The sequence below is a fragment of the Gallus gallus genome, chromosome 8 (assembly GCF_016699485.2).
Source record: "Gallus gallus isolate bGalGal1 chromosome 8, bGalGal1.mat.broiler.GRCg7b, whole genome shotgun sequence".
NCBI lineage: Eukaryota > Metazoa > Chordata > Aves > Galliformes > Phasianidae > Gallus > Gallus gallus.
Genome location: NC_052539.1, coordinates 20,781,944 through 20,804,343, shown reverse-complemented (window position 1 = coordinate 20,804,343; position 22,400 = coordinate 20,781,944). Strand labels below are relative to the sequence as shown.

General features: G+C 44.3%; 1 protein-coding gene across 5 annotated transcripts in view; it reads left to right on the top strand.

Annotated features, from left to right (window-relative positions):
• The first annotated feature begins 3,020 nt into the window (after nt 1-3,020).
• Nucleotides 3,021-22,400, top strand: part of TESK2 (testis associated actin remodelling kinase 2) — a 69,346-nt gene continuing 49,966 nt past the window's right edge. For 2 of the 5 annotated variants that reach the window (XM_040705392.2, XM_003641688.6), the window contains exons 1-2: nt 3,021-3,250; nt 10,542-10,845. In XM_040705392.2, the coding sequence (XP_040561326.1) occupies nt 10,793-10,845 (53 nt within the window). In that variant the 5' untranslated portion in view covers nt 3,021-3,250; nt 10,542-10,792. Of the gene's footprint in view, nt 3,251-3,405; nt 3,647-4,794; nt 5,849-10,541; nt 10,846-12,793; nt 16,278-22,400 lie in introns of those variants that run through there. The other 3 variants (XM_046944865.1, XM_046944866.1, XM_046944867.1) reach the window with 3 other exon arrangements.

Here is a 22,400-nt window from a genome sequence, read left to right as displayed (position 1 = left end):
TGGGGAGAGCAGAGGAGTGGGAACAACTCCTGAAAGAAAGTTTCATATTCAGGAAATGCAGCATCGACTTCTGCCTCTTGCAGTGCTTTATTTAGCTCCCATCCCATGGCTCCTGGCTGGCAGCCAGCAGGGGATGGCAACGCTGATTATCCTAATTTAATAGGAAGAAGCGGGTAATAGAAAAGTGAGTGGAATATAGTGGCAGAAAAAAGGGCCTGAGGGGACAGAGCACGCCAGAGGACGAAGGAGATGCTGGCCTGGGAGAGAGGCATCAGCTTGGTGCTGGGGTTGCATCCCCACGGAGCACTGCTGGTCCTGCAGGGCTTGGCAGCTCCTGCCCCATGTCACTGGGCAAACCCACGTTTTTTGGATGAATGGTGCTGATCAGCATTGGGCTGATGTTATCAGCAGAAGGGATCCTCAACAGGCAGCAGGCTGGGGGCGAAGTGGAGCAGAAGGGAGAAGCCAAGGTGAGTCATCCCCCTTGTCCAAGCCTGCAGCATTAAAACTGTACTTTATCGAAGCAAATTAAATCTCACAAGTCAGAGCAGAGGGTGCTGCTGGGTGTCTCGTAGGCAGGCAGAGGGAGATCGGCTCAGCAGCCCCAGATAGGACATCTCTGCTGCTCCTCAATGCAGAGAAAGCTGCATCCATCTATTTTTAATATTGGTGACGCAGGCGGTGAGCCTGGCCTCAAGCTGGGAGCTCGCTGTCTCCCCATGCATCTGTCCTGACTCATCTTCCTCTGAGAGGGCCCTGCGCTGCTCCGTGACCCAGCAAAGGAAGAAGAGGGAAGCGAAATGGGGCCAAAAAAAGTAAATCGGAGAGCACAGCTCCAGGGATAGTGAACTGCCTGGGGAGAGGAATGATAAACACCAGGCTTTCGCTCGCTCTGAAGCTGGGAAAGCTGTGGGATTGAGAGAGCTGAATGTGTCCAGGGGACTGCTGAGGAGAGAACGGCATCCCAGAAGTGCTTGTCGAGATCCTAAAGGGTTTGGAATGTGACTGAAAGGCTTGGAAGGATCTCACGGCTTCCTATGAAACATCCACCTATGACAGGGCTGGAAAAGGGACAGTGTTGATGTTAGACAAATTCCAGGCAGTCCCACTGGGGCCCTCTCCTCTGCTCCACGAAATGACTCAGGATCTCCAGTGGTGTAAAGTGGAGCGGAGTTTGACCAATGCTATTTAAAGAGGGTGTTTTACCTTGAGGGGTTTCCTCACACGAAGTACCTCATGGGCTCCATCTCTGGGCTGCCCGTTGTTACGGCAGTGCTGTGAAGTTGACCCACGGCCTTCACCCTCCAGAAGAGGAGAAAGACCATCCCCTTTTCTGGGCACTGCTGTAATTCCACCCTGCTGAGGGCAGTCCCTGCTCTGCTGCTGCAGAGTAAAACTGGTGTGGCTGCATCGCAGCATCATTCTTCTTGGGAAGCAGAAGTCTCCCAACTTCTCTGCCTCTGGGGCATTTCCAAAGCCCAGGGAAAAGGAATTCCCCCTCCCATTCTCTCACCCACCTCCTCTGATGTCTGTTTTTACTGCCACCCCATTGTGAGTGGCAATGAATGGCAATGAAACCCTGGGCTGTGCTTCTGCCAAACCGGTCACGTTCACAAAGCTGAAGCGATCCGTCTGGGGAAGTGTCAGAGCAAAGCAGGAGTGCTTTTGGTGCAGCACCTCCTCGTGTGGGGCAGCAGAGGAAAACCAGCCCAGCTCCCGGGCTGCGGGACCCCTCCTCAGGGCCACCAATAGACCCCGAGCCCAAAGCGCGCTGTGACGCCTGCGGGGCTTTGCCTTTGGTGCGCCCCTTTGGAGGGTCTGCTCATACAACGTTCGTTTGTCCCCCTCCGCAGGGAACGGAGCGACAGAGCCATCCATCTGCTGCGGATTTTAAGGCTGTGGATTTGCCGGAGTATTTCTGCCACCTGCAAGGAGGGACCGGGGGGGTCGGGGGTGACCTCACGTGGGGTTCCCGCTGTTGTACGCACACACACGCGTGGCCACTCGTGCTTTTCTGCCCTCAAAACTGGCTGTTAGCAGCAAGACATCCGCAGGCCGCGAGCAGAGGCACCTTTACGTCGGCCGGAAAGCGGACGAGGTGAAAGCTGCGACGGGGAATGGGGGCAAAGCGCGTTCACCGGCTGCACTGCTGGGATCGGCTCCCAAAGGAAGACGTAACGACGAGCCGCCACCAGGTGTCACCTCGAGGCCATCGAACGGCTCCGGGCCGGCGGGGACACAGGGATGGAACCACATAAAAGAATGCTCCGCGTTTGGCGTTTGAGAGCGTGGGAAAATTGCTGCCAGCAAAGGGAATCCACGCGGACGGAGGGTGGAAGGAGCCGCCCCAGGACTGCCGATCGTCGAGCTCTGGCAAGGATGAGGACAGGGAACGAAGGAACACCCCTCCCCCCCCGTGTACTGCGCCGCTCCCGTCCCCACGTGCCTCAGAGAGGACGCCCGGGAGCGGGGAGCGGGGAGCGGGCCGTCCGGAGCACAAGGGAAGCGCCGGGGTACGCGCTGAGGGCACGGAGCGGGACTGAGCGCGGGACCGACCGCGCGCCGCCGGGCCCAACGCCTCGGGAGCGGGCCTACGCCGCCCGCTGACAGCTTCCCGCCCGCCGCCGCCTATAAACACACGCGGATTGGCTCTCCTGCCCGTCCGTCAGCACTCGAGCCGCGCTGCTACTGGCTAACTCTCTTATTTATAACCCGCCTTCGAAGTCTGGCCAATGAGAGCGAGGCGCCCCTAGCAACGCCCCTCTCTCTTTCCTGCCACTGACTCCCGCGATTGTCCTGGGTATCGACGTCTATCCTTTTATTGGCTCAGCCGCCTGCCTCTCAACTGTCCCTTGGCCAATTATAAGCCAGTACTCACGTGGATTACCTGTGAGTCCCTCCGCCTGCCTTCCTCTTCTCCATTGGCCAAGAGCCACCGTCCATCAAACCCTCCCCGACGTCGATTGGCTGCTCGGGACGGCGGCTGGCAGATCGGCTCCGCCCCGCTCTGTGGGCGGCTCAGCGGCTGTGAGGCTGACGGCGGGGTTGGGCGCGTGAGGAGGAGGCGGAGGAGAGCGAGGGCGGAGCTGTGGCGGTCGCGGGTCCCGCAGCTGGGTTCTGTCCTCACATGGGGCCCCCTCGCTTACCGCAGCGGCGGGGCAGACCCTCACCGAGCCGCTGAGAGACGAGCAGGTCGCCATGAGTGCCCGCGCCGCCCGCAGGCCCCGCTTGCGCCGCCGCCGCCGCTCAGGTAACGGCCGGGGCCGCGCGCGAGGGGAGGCGGGGGAGCAGAGCTGAGTTGAGCGCCGCGGCGGGTGGGCGGCAGGAGGGGTCCCGGTCCCGCAGCAGCCCCCGGTCCCGTGAGGGAGCGGTGTCCGGCAGCACCGGGAGGACAGGCCGCCTGGGTCCCGCCGCCCCCGGGCGGTGCGGTGAGGTGCGCTCGGGGCGGGCAGGTGCAGGCGGGAGGCGGGGGGAGCCGCGTTCCCCTCCCCCAGTGAGGGGCTTGGCGAGCAGGTCGGTGCCCAGGCGCACGGGGATCGCCTGCGAAATGGTTGCCGTGCCGGGAGGTGCGAGCTCGGCCCCGGTTTTGCTATTTTAAGTGCTACCCTACGTGAATCATGGGTTAATGACAGGCTGGAACGTTCAGGTGTGTGTGCATATATGTTTGCGTGATGGCCCTCGGATGAAAGGCGGTGCATAAATGCGGGAGATCGCTCTTAATAGCGCGTTTCTTTGAGGGTGAGGGCTGCATTTGCTTTAAGTGCGGAGGGCTTTCCTCTTGAATATTCTGACAGGTATGCCGCGAGTTAGGTGAAAGCTGAAACGTCAGGAGCGCTGCCTGCAGCTTTATTTATGCTTTTACTTTCTGGTTTGTCCTCTTAAAATGACCGAGAGCTGATATTTACACCAACCCGTGAGCAGTCTTTATGCTTCAGCTGCAATGATTTCTAAAAAAAAAAACTCCTTTAAATAGAGGTCAGAGTTCAAGGATATTTTTATTGTGTGCAAAATCAACAGCCTTACAGTTCCACGGACTTAATTAGGCACTGGAATTTACAACCTAAGATAAGATGTTTTACGAGGAACTCTGATATGCCCAGTGGAATAGTCGTAAACCTCTCTATTTAGTCATCATCTGTGGAAATTATTGTTGTATACCGTATCCTGACAGGCCAATAAAAACGTCATTTTCAGAGTCAAGCAGGACTGTACTGTGCAGCTGTAGGCATGGCTGTTATTCCATTGTCCATTTCGTTTTGCTTCATGATCAGCTTGAGCTGAAGGTGTGTGCTGTACCTGCTGGCAGTGTGTGCTGCCCTGGTTTTTTTGCTTGGAACTTCTGTGCTGTTCTGTTAAGGCGAGCAGCTGGTGGGAGGGGCAGAGCAGAAGGTAGGGACAGAGCGATCCTTGCTACAGCACTTAACATATTTGGGACTGCAGAACGAGGCGGTTGGTCCAGATGAGATGTTGTAACACCTTCCAGTTTTATATATATGCTTTTGCCATTGTGATTCTTTACACAAATGACTTCACAAATTCCTGGAAGAGATGTAGGGTTAAAGGAGGGGTCTGTTCCTGTGCCTGCTGCGGAAGAGTGAAGCTTGTGGTTCCCTTGCATCATAGGTTTCCTTTCTGTATTCTTACACTAGCCAGGAACCATGCGTTTGCACCATGGCAGAGGTTTTTTTTATCCTTGCAGCATGGTGTCTTGCAGCCTGGCACAAAGTTAAGCACTCTTCTGAGCAAGATCAAAACCAGTTACAATTGATAATTAATTCTTAGCCATTTTACTGCTTACTGGTACCATACCATGTTCATTTGAAGTTGTGCATTTGTCAGTAAGTACATCTGATAATCAGCTGCTGTATCCCAGTGGCTCCATCTGTTGTCTGCTGCCAAGTCCTCTTTTTGACTTAGTTAGTAAGCTTCTTTTCATATGGCCCTGTCACTTTTTCTTAAGTTGAACACACTTCTGTTAGTGCCTAGGCTGCTTTTCTTTGGTGTGATTGTCCCATCAATTGCACTGGGGTACTGTAATAGCTTTTGCAAGCAGCCTGCAAGTTAGTTGAAATAACTTTGCTTTTGAAGCCCAATGTCGTACGCTCCAGGTCTGGGGCTCATCCTGGTTCCCAGTGTGCTTGCCATTGTGCAAAGACCACCAGACTGCAGGGTCTGCAGCACTGTAACAGCAGCAGAGTTGGGTGCCTGTTCTCACTGCAAAGATTCATAAATAAGTTAGTTGAGACCATGTTACTGTTCCATTTGTGCAGCCCGTATCTGACGTAAGCGCAGGACTGGGTGTTTCACAGTAACTTGAGCCCTCGGACACAGCCTGGTGTTCCAGCTGTATTTTAATGGTAGATTATAGAATGCTTTTTAAGTATTTGTGAAGATGGTGCTTTTAGGTGGAAAATGTTCAAATACTGACCATCTTGTATGACTATGAAGGGTCGGTCAGGCATGAAACCTAGCCTGCTTGCTTTATTGTTCTCCACTCTCGGTCACTGCTGTTCTCTTTCCTTGCCTTTGCTGTACCGACTTATCTCGCGGCTGCATTGAAACAACTGCAAGTTGTTTCCCTTCCACAGTGAGAACCTCTTGGTGCAACAGAGCTGTCAGCCCTCAGTGTACAGCTGGCGGAGAGGCTGAGGGGGAGTTCCTCAACTACAGAGATGTTCCAGTACCTCTGGTAGAGGAAGGCCTTGATTCACTTTGTTTTTCTCAGGAGCTAAGCAGTGCCAGCCTGCTGACACCTGGATGGCTGGAGCAGCTCCTCAGCATCCTTACTGAGTTCTGCAGAAGAATGCTGCTGTTTTCTGGATATCTTGCCATTTTCCTGCTTTATTGGGTAAACAGCATGTATTGAAATGATCCATCTGAAGCAGCAGCTGTGTGTTGTGTGTGATCTACTTCAGTGATTGTTTGACTGTAACGATGTTTCATGTCTGGCTCATAGTCTGTCTGCACTGGGGATTGGTGTGGCTGCAGCCGGGCTAGGAAACAAATATGTTTGTGTTTTCTGTATGAGTTAAGTTTTGCATTATATTTGGACCTGAGAAAGTGTTGGCAGTTCCTTTCTATGATCAAGTGTTTTTTGTTTGTGTGTTTTTTTGCCTTTTAAACGTGTGCCAGCCTTTATACCTATGCTTTGTGTGGGTGTTTTCAAACCGACAACCTTAGTCCTGAATCCCAGGCCCTGCATTAGGTTAATGGCTCGTCTCTTTCTGGTTTCAAACTTGGCCACAGTCACAAAATAAATGAACTGTTTGTTTCAGCTTGGGCTCTCGAGGAGGTTTGTTTGCATTACAAACCCGTGGCGCAGCTCTGCATGCTGCTGGTCCCGTGGCTGTAACCATTCCTGGGCCAGCACAGGTCTCCTCTGAGCAGCATCAGCCCAACTGTGTGCTGTGTACGTACATGCTGGAGCTGGGAATTTCTCCCAGTAGGGGAGATACAATTAAACCAAAGTGTTCACAAAATGAGAATAGAAAATGTTGGGTTTTTCGCTTTCAGGTGTAGTGATTTACCTGATTAAAGCAGTCAGAAAGGCATCTGTTTCTGAGTGAGCTGGGCTGAGCACTGCACAGCTCCGGTACTCATAGCTGCCCTGTCTGTGCATGCGTGGTGCTGCCTTCTTCCCAAAGACTGGAGGCCAAGTTGCAGCCTACCCAGATACTGCTCCTCTGTTAGAGAAATGGATAAGAGTACGTAGGAGCAAAGCTGCATAACACTCACTTCTCTTTACCTATTTGGTGTGATTTCTTGTTTCATTTTCAAAGCAATTTTTTCCCTCTCCTCCAGGTTAATGACCTCAAAGTCAATTCAGTCTCTGGAAGGTTTGGTTCTTTCCAATCCTTCGAAGCTTTCCTGCAGTTTGCACATTACTGCAGTGAATTCTTTTTTCCCCTTTTTATTTCCCCCAGGCTGTTTTGCTGAGTGGCACTCACCGGGGTAATTCCTCCATGCTTTTGTAGTGCCGGGTTTTCAACTGCATCGGGGATGAGTTTAAATAGTTAACTCTTGGCGAATGTCTTATGTCAAAGCTTTGGCATCCTGCTCTTCAGAAAACCTTTTCAAATTAATAACACGCATCCACCAGATTTATTGCTTTCCAGGCCGAATGCCTAGCGACAGTCTTCTGTGTCTAAAAATGGCTGGTGTTGTTGTTAAGGCCATCTTTTAGGAAACTTGGAGTTTGACTTTCAAGTGCAAATGTGCACGTATTATGAAGATAGGGGGACACAAAGTGTTTGTAACGAGTGGTTTTGGAGAGATCTTGTGTTGTACTCTGGGGCATACAAAGGGGTGCTGTGGAAGTTGAGAAGCCTGACCTGTTTTCGTGCCTACAAGAAGTGTAAAATCGGAAGCACCAATGGATGTATCTCATTCATTTTGTGCCAGCGTGCAGGATAGAGCTTGATGTGCTTTTGTGGGGTTTCCATCTTTAACTGTTTGCTGGCTCAGACATCGGTTTTGAAAGCCAGCCCCTCACTAACCAGTTCAGAAATCAATGTATTCACGCAGCGGAGAAACTGATCTTAATATAACATTAACTTGTTTTGTTTGTTTTCTAGATCCATAAATTGAAATGCTGGAGAGTAGGAAACTGCCTAAAACTGTGCTTTTCCAGTCCTGTAATGTGGCCGAGTAGGGCAGGCATGCATTCTGGGATCTGTATTTGTAAAATGGTTTGGCTTGGCAGAGCGGCGTGCGTTTTTGTTGGGGTATGGATGTCAGAAAAAGTGGTCTGGGAGCTGAGAGTTTATTGGGAAGTGTTTGTAGAGTGCTCCACGTCATTTCTTAGCTGGGTGTTGAGCACAGCTCAGGAATCTTTAAGCTAAACCAATATTAAAAACAAACAGAAAACCCGGCCATCCAACAGCGCTTCGTACTGCAGCAGGACAGCCTTGGATTCTGCTTGGTGCACTTTAATTAATCATACAAGGTAGTAAATTAAAGTATCTCAGACTGACTTGACAGTCAATTAAACCTTGGTTGATTTGACGGAGAATGTGATCATTAGTGTAATTGGCCAAAATGACAGGAGGCCTTCTTGGAATTGTGCCCACTTGAAATTTTCCTCTAATTCTGTGTATGCAGTCCTGGGCAGGAAGCTGGGCAAATGGAACTCCGTCCTCATAATTCCCAAGGATTTCGTGTTGCTGTCTGGAAATAAGGCAAACTTGAGCAGGTAGAAATGAAGGAATGGGTTACTTAAGAATCCAGATGGCAAAACCTTTTGGGGTTTATGCTGTGCGGAGTGCTTTGAATCTCTTCTTTCACTGTGGGATTTGTGTAGAGTTTTGCAAAGTTCACCATGTGATTTCAATCAAAAGGATGTAAATCGAGAGCTGAGCTTTTGTTAATGGTATCTGGATGCTTAAGACAGAGTTAGGCTTTTCTTCCTGCTTAATAACACTTACCTAACTTGGTGTCTTCCTCTTGTTAGAAAACACCAGTCGTCTTCTCCCTTTTGTTTCTGGATCTGCTGCTTTGTCTCGGAGCTCACTGCCCCAGTTTGCTGCTTGCTGGGCTGCAGTGCAGGTGTGTGGTTCTCTGGGTGTTCTGGGGGTGTCTGTGAGCTCCATGGCCTGCTTTGTAGGAGTACAGGTACTGGGGTGTCACACTGCGCATTGCTGGGGCTAACTCTTGCTCCTCCATTTTGATCAGTCTCCAAATGTACTTGCATGCTTTGTTCCAGACAAGGAATGGTTAACACCATTGTGTCTTGCCTGCCCTCCTTCCACAGATAATTCTTCATCTCCTTGAAAAGTAACCAAGTGTTAGTTCACTGCATTCAGATCAAAAGGAATTATTTAAGTATGCTTTGGAAATTCCTGGGCATCTTCTCTGTAGCTGAGGAGGTTCTTGGGGATATTTCTTCTCAGCTGGGGAGATATGAGACTTGGTCTTCCCGTGGTGCTTCTGTACCACTTCCAGACCTTCAGGGCTCGCGGGGCAAGAATATGAGGTCAGAAATTGGAAACTGATCTTCTCTGTGGCAGTCGGCCACGCCAGAACATTAGATACGTTGTACTATCATCTGAAAAGCTCCGTGAGCTCACGCATGTGGGACTCTGCACATAAAATGCTGTAGGAATACCACAACGTGGGACTGGATAGATTACATTTTTGTAAGCAGGCTCTGGTAAGGCTCTTTATCACAACCTTCATCCTGACTCATTTAGATGGGTAAGTGATAAGATACTTGAAATAAACGCCATCACACACCTGGGAGATTTTTCTTTTTCCTTTTTGGAGAGGACAACCTCAAATTATTTTCATGCAGCTCAACAGAGCTTACTTCTGAAGGCAGGGAAGGACTTTCTGACACGCTGGCACAGAGCATCTCTGGAAGATGCGTGGCACGTAAGATGTGTGTAGTAGAACTGCTGTGTGTTCAGGGGACAGCTGGTGTGTGCCTCTTTGTAAGGTGCTCATCCCATTGAGTGTATTGCTTAGGTTCTGTGCCTCAGTGTAAATACAAGTCTGCTCACTGCCCAGTCTGCTCCCTGCATCCTTCAGGTGTTGTGTGTGCTGTGCTGAGTTGCTGTAAGTGAACAGTTCAGTGTGGGAAAGATGGATAACCTCCTGAGTATAAGGTTTAAAGGGGGAAAAAAAAGTAGGCCACCTGTCAGGTTTGCCAATCCAAGTTGGATTTGATGGGCTCCAGTCATCCTGATTACTTCATCATCCTCTTACAGAGAAAAAAATTCCCTCACTGTTTGCTTTTTTTTTTTCTTCCCTTGTACTTTGGCAAATGTATCTTATTTCCTGTGTTTTTAGTTGGGCTGAAATTAATAGAGCTTTAAAAAGTGTGCGTGGGGAGAATTGTTCTGGCAGTTTCTTATAAGAAGACTGTGTTTTTGTTGCAGGATTGCTGATGGGTTTTATACACTTATGGACTAGATCCTTGATGGATACAAATCTGTGTTCTTACCAGTTAAGGAATTGGTCTTGGAACGTGCATAGGTGGAAGCTTTGGAAAACAGAGGTTTTGGTTTTCCAGCTTCTGTTATTGACAACTAATAGTGTTCCTTAAGACAACTGAAAGTTGATCTGTTTTTTATAGTTAGAGATCCTTTGTCCAGCCCCTCATGTGAAATGAGTTCTTGTAATAGCACCACATTGGTCACCAGCTGCTGCTGAAGCAGAATAGAGTGTAAGACTTCTTGGGTTTCCTTCTGCTGAGTTGTTTGCTCTAGCAACCAGAACTTGGGAAAAAAACAAAAAAAAAAAGGTGGAGTGGGGGGAGTGGTTGGATGAAAGTCCTTTGTTATCATTCAAAGTTCTGAGCTCTAAGCCTATTCATTTATTTGCAGCCAGAACATAAAGTATTTTCAGGAATCCAAAAGAAAAGTTCATTAGATTGTGTTTTCTAATAATGTTGTGGGGGGTGGGGGTGTATTTCTTTTCTTTTTTAACCTCTACTTGAGCATCTTCTGCTTTTTCCTTATTCCCTCACGCTGGTTAGGTTGTGTTGGAGTTCTATCAAACTTCATTAGATGTGTTTATAATAATCTCAATTTCTTGCATTTCAGCACCCAACAAGAGGTGAGAAGACAGCAAAGTACCTAAGATGTGAGAAGTCCTCCCTTAGCAGAAGAAAACCTTGTTTTCAAAATGGACCGAAGTAAAAGGAATTCAATAGCAGGATTTCCACCTCGCTTGGAGCGTGCTGAGGACTTTGATGGTGGCACTGGAGGAGATGGGACTACATCCCAGATAGGGAGAGTTTGGACCTCTTCATACAGAGCCCTGATAAGTGCCTTTTCCAGACTTACCCGTCTCGATGACTTCACGTGTGAGAAAATTGGCTCTGGTTTCTTCTCTGAGGTGTTCAAGGTGTGTGGTTAGTTTTTCTTCCCGTGCTGATTGCTTCCTGTTTGGTGCTGAGGACGTATGAGAGTACTTCTTTCACTGAAGTCAACTGTTCATGTATTTGCATTGCTCTAGCTAAGTGAGTGATGAAGAATTTGCAACTCTCAAATACTTCCTCAGCTGTTTTGCATCATCTGCAAGTTACCTGGGGAGTTGCAGAGGATATCTGGGATGATTAATTCAAGCTACAAAACCATTGGTCTATCTTTTATTCTCTGAAGTGTTGTGTGTTACAGAATCATAGAATGGCTTGGGTGCGAAGAGACCTTAAAGGTTATCTTGTTCCAACCTCCTGTTAAACTCAAATGACTGATTCCCTCATGTGTAAATCTGGATGTCTTTAGCTTAGCGTGATTCTTAAGTTTGTGGGATTGTACCCATTCCTTTTGCCAGTCTTTTGCTTCCCAATGCTAGATGCACCTCTGTTGAATTGGTGAATGATTTCTGAATTTGAAACTACAAACTTATTGTACTGAAGTTACAATACAGTTAGCTGCTCTTCTCTATTCCCTTTGCTTCTTGTTATGCCATATCTCTAACTCAAATAACATGAGATTGATTTGTAGTGAGCAGTATGAGCAAGAAAATCTGAGGTTGTCAGTGACTTGCTGTTAGAATGTTTGGAAAATGATTGAGGCCATCGAAAGGCAGTTTTAAAGTGCTCATAGTATTTGTGCTGTGCTGACCTTTGTGGTGAGGTCTATCGTAGAGGAATAGATATTGAGTTTCTTCTAGGCTTTCAGGCATTGCAAAAATTACTTGTTTCCTTGTCTCTGTTCCTGGCTTTAAATGAACTCACTCTCCAGATCACTTCCATTTCAGTGAAATGCCAGAAAACTATCTTGCTGTGTATGCTGTCTATTCCATGATACTTAATGTGATCTTTTCTTTGACAATTTAAGCCAAGAAACCTTTCATCCAGCTTTACCATTGTGAATAGATATATGAATTAGAAAATTTGTTATGTTACTTTATCGCCCAAAAGACATTCCTATCTCCATATGTACCTCTCTCTCCTCTTGTGTAAAGGCAAGTTGTTAATTGTTTTTTGTTTTGCTAGACATGTGGAACTCAATTTACACTAACCCAAATTTTTATTTCTGTCAAAATAAAGAGAAGAGGGACTTCAGAAAGTTTCATATGTTGAGACTTCAGATTGAGGTGTTGCAGTCAGATAGCTACATGCTGTGTGAGCATATATATACTAGGTGGAATAACTATAGTGTTCTGTCACGGCTTGGTGAGAAACATCATGGAGAGGCACCCTGAGGCAAGATGACTGCATGCCCAGCAGAAAAGTAAGGTAATTAGTATAATCAGGAAACAGAAGTAGGTGGGGAAAAAAGGTGGTTAAAAGCAAATGTAAATTTCCAGGATATGTAGTTCTTGATTTCATTAAGAATATCTTATTTTGAGAGCACTTGCTTAACACAAGTAGCGACATACAGAGTTAAGCACATTTGAGAACTTCTGTTGATTGAGGAAAAGTCCTTGATACCTGATTTACCTTCCTGTGTGCAAAGAAGTCTACTAACTTTAGAACACCTTTCCCCTGCCGTTCCCCTTTCAGTAGAACTAAGCTGGATGTACCTTCGTGTAAGTCTGCAATCAGTGTCATTACTACCGCCCTGGTTGTAGTCAAAGTATCTAGTGTCTGTTTTTTTCCAGAAACAACTACAGACCTTCTGCAGGGAAACAATGTTGATACTTTTCTTTCAGATCAATTTAAAAGAGATCTCTCTTCAGTTTTGGCACAAAGTGGCAAGAACGCATTATGACCATGTCTTAGATGCGATTCCGTGCTCATTTAGGCAGGTTTCTGTTCTGCTAGTTTATCAGCGTGACCACCTCTGTCATTAATCTCACTGAGCTGATCAGATTTCTTTCAAGAACCTTGATGTGCTTCCAGGAAGGAGAGCCTCATGGTTTGACACAGTAAAAGTTCAGTCTGATCTGCAGGCTTCCAGGTAAACATTTGAATTTAAGAACAATCCAAGATAGTTCTAGGTTTACTGCCTAAGGAACTTAGAAAAGCAATGAAGCTTTCCCTTTAAATTAGTCAAAGGTATCTAAAAAAACAGCAACAAGTCCTTGTATCTCTAGAGCTTTTTAAGTTATCTGTTTGCCTGTTGTTTTGTGAATATCATGCATCAGGTTCACTCAGATAGTTTATCAAAGAATACTTGCCCTGTTTTGAGGATTTGAGGTCTTTGTTTTGCTACATAGCTCACAGCTGTTTTCACTGATTTGTTCCCTTCCATCAGTTCTGTGGAACCTCCTTGATTAATATGGTCTTTAATAGTGGATAGAAATTGTTTTCTCTATATGAATATGTTATAGCATGAACGTGTGTATGTAATGTATGCTATGAATGGTCTTCTTGCATTTCTAGGGCACTCGAACTCATACAAATCAAGCATTATGGTTTATTCAGCATTAAATATTAAGTTATCATTTTGATTTTTGTCAACCATCATTATGGCAATTCAAACTCACTCGAATGCTACATGTTGTAGAAATTAGTTTAGAAAAACGGAACTTTATGAAACCACCAGCAGTGTAGTTTGAAGCAGCTGACTGACAAATTCCTGTTGTAATTTTCAATGGTAAGTATAGACTTAACGTTTGCCCTTCAATTGAGCTAGGCAAAGGTTTTTTGATAAGTGAATGTTAATCAGCCATTGTCCTGAACTTTTTAATTCTTAGCTGGGAAGACCAGTAAGAACTGATGGAAGGAGAAGTAATTGTGGGGGAGATAAACATTATAATGAAACTGTATTAGAAAGCAGATACTATACATCTTAAAATACACGTGATGGAATAGAAATCAAACTGAAGTCTGTGATCCTCCTCTATTCAAATAAATCTTCTGGTTCAAAGCTGGTACAAAACATTCAGGTTCCTAACATATTTCTTGAGGGCTTCTTGTTAGCACCGTGTTCTGTTGCTGAACTTCTGAGAGAGCCTGGAAATATTTGGACACTTCGACCTTTAAAAGAGGACATGTTTTGCTGTTTATTATTTGATGAAAACAAGGAGCATAGATCCAGTATAGGATTGTACAAGTTCAACACTGTATTTATATGTTGAGAAGTCTGTGTTTTTTGTACAGGTGTAGTCACTGGGAGTTTGAAGGTTTTCACTGTTAGAAGAGAATCATCACAAGATGATTCAACAGAAGGAAAAGTACTTGTTTTGGTTGCTCTTTAGTGCAGGGCTGCCTCACTGCTGTTGTGGCGATGAGCACAACTGTTCAAAGCTCCTCTATCCCATAGCTGGGGTGTTGGGTGTAGAACAGGGAGAAATGTAGCCTGGTTTTGTTGGAGAACGTGTTCTGACATGAGTGTTGAGGCAAAGTTGAAGACAGAACTCAGGTCAACTGGGCCACAATCCTGGCTGCTTTGAACTGTGTGTTTAATTCTGTAGAAGCCAAGAGGTCTGCTGTTAGAGACTTGGCGGAGGGTGAGGGAAAATCCCATGAAGTATTCTAGTATCTAGTACAACTTACATTTACTATCACTTCTGGTGCTGTATCTGTAAAGGCATATTGTCCTGCTGGTGGGCCTGATCTCTGGAATGTCTGACTGTGGTGAAATGGAGAGATACTACTATCTGACTTTTACAAAGTGGGTCTGGGCAGCCTGGTCTAGTTGGTGACCCTGCACATAGCAGGGGAATTGAAGCTAGATTATCATTATGGTCCTTTTCAACACCCCATTCTATGATTCTGTAATTCAGAGTTGACTCTTTTTGTACCTTATGACTTCTTTTGATTAACATCTCTCTCTGTCTATAACTTTGCAGGCCTTGAGGAGCCTAGTGCAGAAATGCTTGATGTTGAGCAGTAATCACTTTCCTCTTTTGGCCTTTGAACTAAGTGTGACAGTACTTGCTATCTAAAATAATGCAGAGTAAGAACTGTGCAAGAGAGTGAGTGACAGAACAACTCATAGGGCTTCAGACAGAAGGGTTATGAGACTGTACAGGCCACTGGACAGAAAAAGTCTATCTTGAAAATAGATATCCATGTTGATCATGTTAGACTTTGCCCATTATATCTTTCTAGATGCTTGAAAATAATTACATTATGAACTCCTCAAGCAGTTAAAGCTTGGAAGGGATATTAGATGATCTAAAGGTCACAGCACTTCAGCACTAACTGGTATCTACCTTACTTCAATATAGGTTTAAGCCTTTCCATCATCTTCTCCATCATCTTTGTTATTAAAGTAGACACCCCAACTTGCAGCATCCTACTTTTGTTCTTAACAATGCCTTGTAAAAACTCTTTTTGCTTTGCCATGCTCTTTCTGCATTAAGCAGCACTTGTTATTGTAACACACTATTAATTCATGTTGCATTTTTTGTTTAATGGGACTCCTAAATACATTGTCATGTTGCTGCTTGCGGGAGGTATGTCTCCTGTGGATAAAAGTTTCAATCTCTGTTTATAGTGAAGTTTTTCATTTGGATGTGTTAATTTTGGCTCAGATGTTCCTCAGATATAGTGTGGCCTTCCCTGTGTAGAGAAATAATGAGAGCAGATGCTACAGACTTTGAGCTTTTCTGAGTGGTAACTGGCATCAGTGAGCTGGAAGTGAACACAGAACGCTGAGTAACATGAGGCCTAGCTCAGTTCCTCTGGAAGCTCAGTGGAAATTCCTCTATTTCATGCTGCTTTGTCATGCATAATTCTATCTTGAGCTATCACTGGTCAGTTTTTAACCTAGTTGTAGTATATTGTGGCATGAAGTCAGATGTCTTACAGAAGTCTGTGTGTTTATGTATGCATATAGCTGCTGTAAAACTACTGTAATTTTATACAATGACCTTAAATTTTATCACCAAATTTTAAAATAACATCCTATTTCAGCTTTATGTTTATAAGAACTACTGTAGTCTCCTTAGCTGAGCCAGGCTCAGGAATATGCGATCTGTTTTTGGCAGATATTTTGAGCCTGTCCTTAAAACTTCCATTATTGGAGATTCTGGAGCCTCCTTTGATGTAGCCAAGCTGTGATTTTCTTTTTACTATTATTTATTATTAAACTGTGCTTTTATAGCTAGAACTTTCCAGTTTTGGTTGTTTCTACAGCTGGTCATGTCTATTTGCTTATTGGCTCTAAAAGCAACCCCTTACTGACAGAGGGCTCAGTTTTCCTGTGGCATTTAATGGTTTATCACGTCAACAGAAGCCTTCTTCCAAGACTAAAATCTCTGTGAATGTGTGGAAGGAGGAAAGAAGCCGTTTGAATCATTTTATAAGTGAGTATGTAGAGAAGGGAATGCCAATTTATATGAAAAGGAGAGCATGACTACTACTTTCCCTTGAGGTTGGCATTATTACATCAGGTTCTGTTTGTGCCATAGTGCCAGAAGTCCAAATGGATTAGGGAGTGAGTATAGAAGTAGGGTAATGAGTAGGAAACTCAACCTATTGGTTACCCTTGGTTTTGTAGGCATGGGGACTATACCTAATAAGTTTTTAAGTGACATCCATTTGAGCAGTGAGTGACTTCTTCCAGCTAAGTGTGGTGTGTGGTTCCACTTCTAAATTTATTCTTTCCTTCTCTTACTGTCGAATAGAGACATTGCAGTGTTCCTTCCTCCCAGGGTGATTTGATGCTGTGATTGACAGTGGATCTTGTCCCCATACATGCATTATGGTCTTCTTTTTTTTTCAAAGGAAATTAAGTGTAAAATCTTCCCCTTTTGACAGCCACTTTCACCTCATTGAAGGTGACATAAGCAAAAAAAAAAAAAAAAAAAAAAAAAGGGGGGGCGGGGGGGCTTAATGCCCCTTATGTGAAACTATAGTGTTTAAAAACCATCATTAGTTGTTAGCTTGGAATAGTCACTCTGTATTACGTGAACTGGCCGAGATGGCTAGAGTAACTTGAAAAAAAGTCCAGGCCATGGAGTTATATCAGCTAAGTGGCTCTAATCAGTCTCTTTTTACTCTGATATTTGTCAGGAATAGGAAGAAGCACCATTCTGGAACAGAGATGAGGCATAAATACTAAGCAGGATTACTTGTTTCATGCTGTGTGTATCAGCCTTTTGGAAACCTTTTAGCAACTGCCAAGATGCCTTGTATGGCAACCCCTCAGACAATCAGTTGCCTTTTCTTCCTAGTGACTTTTTGATTATTTAGGTGCCAAGATGCTGTCATCCTAGTCCTCCTCACTCAATTAGGCAGTGCTTTTAGCACATAGGCCTTATGCTGATGGATCATTAATATATGACTTAAAAACCTCTTCAGTGTAATTATTCCCTCAGGATTATAAAATACTCATGAGCTTTCATCCCCACTCAGATGGGAGTATCATTAAATTCAGAACTACCTGCCATGCTTGCAAGTCACTTATGTTCTCATATCTTTTGGAACTGAAATTGCTTTGAAAGACAGAGTAGAATGGAAAACTAATTTGTATTTGACTTATCTGACATAAGTCCTGCTTTGATTTATGTTGTGGCTAGATGTGTATGTAATAACCACCATATAGCATCAGTTGAGGAAACCCTGGGACTGACTTAAAAGCTGTCACCAGGTAGTAGCTCTTCTGCAAACTTTGCCTGTTGTAGTGGTGTTGAAAAACTTAAAGAAAAAAAATACAGAAATACAATTTCTAGATTTTATTGTTGCCTACAGTCTTGCTTGACATCACTGTAAGATCAATCTAAAATTCACAAACAAGCTGAAAAGAGTTTTGCATGCTCTGCATTTCACTTTACCTGGTTTGGTCAGGTAGCTTCTCTACTGAAGAGAAAAATCACTGAAAAATATTGCAGAACTGTTGTTACACTCTGGAAGTAAAAGATTTGTTCCTTTAGTAGGAAGCCAGAACAGGTATGAGCTGAATAAACGTGATGCTGAAATACTGCAAGAGTACTCCATCAGAAAAAAAAGATAATGTAAAATTTTCCATTTCAAAATGTACTTATCAGTTGTTTAGAAACTTGGCCTCTTCTAACTGTCATTGGGCAGCTGGTCTGTTAAAGGCTGAGGTAAGCAGTCCTCAATTAGTGAGGATGCTTGCAAATGCTGTCAGCAGTAAGAAAAGCACTCTGATGCTGTGACAAGTGGGACCTTGAAATAACAGGTAACCTCTGGCTGGATTTCGTGTGCAGTACAGTGACTTCTGTTGTTCTGAGTCCTTTGGGCCCTTTCTTCTCTTCTGGAAGAGAAATTGTGCCTATCTGAGTATCATTATGCACTTTCCCAGGGGCAAAGCAGGTGGCAAGATTCCCTTGGCACAGAAATGTCTGTGGTTTTTCTGTCTCATTTTCCATAATAATTTCTCAAGCGCAGTTAAAAGGTCTGCTTAGTTTTCTGTTCTGGATAGAGATGTGCAGGCTTGGCAGCTCCAGGATTTTCTGTTTTGCCAGCTGGCAAACATGCACATTTGTGTAAGCTCATTCATTGCTGATACTGAGCGACAGGTGCTGATTTACTGTTCTTCAAATAACGGTATTGGCATGTATCCAGCATGAACATGGCTGAGCCTAGAGAACAGAATACATCCCTTAAGATCTTTGTGGCACACCTCTCTGAATACTTATTTCCTAGCATTGGGTGGAGTGGAGTTAAATGTACTTCAGTGATGATTGTCACTGCTTTTGTCAGAGGTTGTGATGGTAGTGCACGTGTGTGTGCCACTGAGTAATTTGAAATTTAAAGATGAGAAATGCAAATTATTATATTCATAGCAATAACAGGACAGGTATATTGTTCACAGCCTCAGATCATTGGGGAATGCTTCTCTACAGCTCCTTAATAGCCATTGGAGTTAAAGAAAGGAAGTCCAAGACCTGTGTGGTATGGTTAGTCTGCTGCTCCAGTTGTTCTGACTTCTGTGTGAGGAGCATCCAAAATGTCTTGCTTCCAGTGGGTGCTGAGGCCATGTCCAAATTGGAGACACTACCTTCTCCTGTCCTTCTGAGCTTCCTCTATTTGGGCTGTAGTGGCACTGCAGTGCTTTGGCACCTTCTGGGTGCTGGTATTACTGAAAGAGATTAAGGGTTGAGGAGAGGACAGGGCTGTGAAACTTTCCTTTGAGAAATCAATGTGGAGAAGTTGCTTTGTTAACTGACCCATAGCAGACCGTGTGTATAACACAGTAACTTCCACGTAGACAAAATGCAGCAGCTCCTCCATACTGCTAGTGCTGTGACTGTAATTACGGTAGGAATAGCTTTTGTGCCAGTGGGCTCTGCACAAAGGGGAGATTGATTTTCTCCCGCATGTGTGAGTAACGTTTATTTGATGGATTTATGAAGGAAACTTAAGGAAATTATTTCTGACCAAAACAAATCTCTCAAGGCTCCCATACAGATTTTAAAAACAAAACCATCATGTCTGTATGGTGAATAGTTATAATGACATCATTGAGACGGTGTGGGGTTGCATGCTTAGTACCAAACTGTGTTAGCACACTGGTAGAAGACTGAAGATGGTAGGAAAAGGCAACCTGAAGTATTTTGGCTTAAAGCATGTGCAGATGATGTAAATGTCAGAACCTTTCACACAGGACAAAAACATGGTAATGCTGGAAATATTTAACTATAACTATTAAAAAAAAAGTAGGGACACAGGTACAGTACTGCATTGTGTATCTCTGGGTGTTACAGAAGTCATTTGCAGATGTCAAATTTCCATGGCTGATAAATAGTGTTATCACCTCCATTTTGTAGACTTAGAGAGAGCAGATGCTTGGAATTGAAGGAGTGTGCTCAGGGCTACTCAGAGAACTAATGAGACAGCTCAGAGTAAAAATGAAGAGTAACTGCTCAGTTTTGTCATTCTAGCTCAATATTTATTTTTCTAACTGTGACTTTGTACTTGGGTATAAAGTACATACCTGAGCTATACCCTCAGGTTGTGACATAACAAAAAATACAAGGCTCTTCTGCATTTTGTTACCCAGCCCTTAAGTGGTGGGTCCACCTTTGAGCCTTCTGTATTGCAAAGGGAATTTTATATGGTTATGTTCTTCTGAACTGGCAACAAAAGAAGTCAACTTCCCCACCCTGGCTGTGCCTGTTTATATCTGATCTCAAGCGGTGGAACAATAGTCCTCTGATTCATTTGTGCTTTCTCTCAAAATAAGACTATAGTCTCTCTTTGCCTTTGATTTAATTGAGATCAAGTTGGTGGCAGAGCTCTGCGCAGATTCCTATCGGAAAATGGCTCGTTTAAAATAAATGGGTGCTGTATTCTGGGCCCTGGTTCTACGTTACAGTGGGCAGTGAAGAAAAACAAAATGCAAAAGAAAAATGAGGTTTTTTTGGCACACGCAAATGGGTTTATAAAGTAACAACTGTACTGCTTACTAATTACAGGGTTTTTTTCCCCCAAAATGGGGACTGGCTGTAGGTGTGGAATATGCTGTAGTAACTGAATGTGTTACTTTGCTGAATTGGTGATGTTAGAAGTTACTAAAGTTGGATCTTTGTTTAATGAGCAATACCACACCTTTGCACTAAAGAGGGAATGGTAAAAGCTGCAACATTTTCTGTGTATTTCTCATTGTGGTGTTTTTTTTTTTCTTTTTTCTTTTTCAATGCAACAGAAATTAGTGTAGCACAATTACTGTGAAGCTTTTAAAATGTATTGATTTTTGGGGGGGCGTGAAAAATTTCCCATGTATCTTCTGAACCTGTATGTAAGCTCTTGTAGCACATGTTGACGAGTTTTGTTTGGCAAGGCTTTGTTACACTTGGCATGTTTCTCTCTTGCTACAAGTTAATGTAGTGACATTATATACACTACTGCTCGGAAAACAACCCCAACTCAGTCTCACTCCTTAGCATCAACATAGCAGCTTAATGTTATCTGCATTGATGTATTCCTTTAAGCTTCCATTTGTCACTACCAATTTTCCTAATGACGTGGCACTTTTGATGTGATATCAGCATCGCCACTAAGGATATGTGCATCTGACTATGGGGCACTCTTTAGTGGTTAGAAAAACATTTGAGATGCACGGTTTGTAGAACTGGATTTACAACCTAAGAAGCAAGTTTGTCTCCTTAATTAAAGGGAGCTTTCTTTAATCAGAGTTTAGGCATTCTTTTAAGATATTCATCCCCAGGGTGCAAATATATGTCCATGTGAGCATAGTGACTTCATGCCTTGACTGTGAGACTTGAAGGAAGTATAGCTGACCCTAACCCAATGCAGTTTTAGAAGATAACCACAACAAAGTACTTCCAACTCAATGTTACATGCCTGGTAAACAATGAAAAACTAAGGGCAAAGCTGAAAGCTATATTGGCAGATGTGTAACATCGGTGTCCTTTGGATGCTCATTTTAAGGACACCTGGAAAGGTACAGTTAATAGGAAAGGTCAGAAAGGCTGTGTGAAAGATGAAATCACATCAGTCTTTCCCCTCACCTTCGGTACAGGCAAACAGTAGAATTGATGTTTGGATATTTAGAAAGCTATGGCATACCTATGACCTAATAAACAATAAATGATATTTAGCCTTTCAATGATAAACAAACAAATAAAAAACTTCATAGCAAGCAGTAAGTTAAGAATTAAAAAGAACAAATTTCCTGGCTATTTCTTGTATGAGCTGGATACAATGTTTACATATTGGCTAGTTATTTTGAACATGAGCTCCCCTCAATTGCTGTTAGAAGTTTTCTTTCAAATATGTTACTGTTTCTGTACCTGGTTCCATCCCTTCACTGCATACCTCTTTTTTTTCAGGACGTAAGAAGGTCTGGGACCAGAGCATGGTCTGAAGACCCTGTCCAGGCAGGCCATGCAGCTAGCCATAGCCAGGTCAAAGTACTTATAAAGTACTTTGATCCTAGAAGAATCAGAGTGCAAAGGGACACTTGAACTGCCTGCCAGCAATAAAACAGGGAGGCAGTATCTGGTTACTGTGACCTCTGAGTTAGAGACACATAGGTAAGCAGACTGAGAGTCAGAAGAGTGTGCAAAGCAGCATGGGAAGGCAGCTGTAGGATTGTCAAAATATTTCCAAGCACAGACATGATCATCCAGACATCACTGAAAGGTTACTTGATCTCATATGCAAGGAACTCTAATTAATAATAACGTCAACAGCTTTGATAGTTTTACAGGCATCTGCTAGGGATCCTTGTTTATATGTTGAGCATATGGGGATGTGCTGAGGTAAAATGTCCTATAAGCAAATACTACTTTTGATCAATAATATTTCTAAAATCTACTAGGTTAGCTTCTGGAGCTGTTGTCTTATGTGCACATTAGTAGCCTGAAAGCAGATAAAGGTTTAGAAATGGTTTGGCAGAGTTTTGACAAGGAATACCAGCACAGACCCCAATTCAGTTTAGGCTATGAATAACAGATAAGTAGGTGCACAAGGTAGTGTAACTGATAGCTGCGGCTGTAAGGAAGAGCTGACAGCTCAAATGATCTGGAGCTTGACTGAGACCTGAAAAGCAGGACCTGACTGTTCCCTCTTGGCAGTCCATTCTTGCTGTGGAAATACTGTTTGTCAACAATGCTTCAGAGGAGAGACC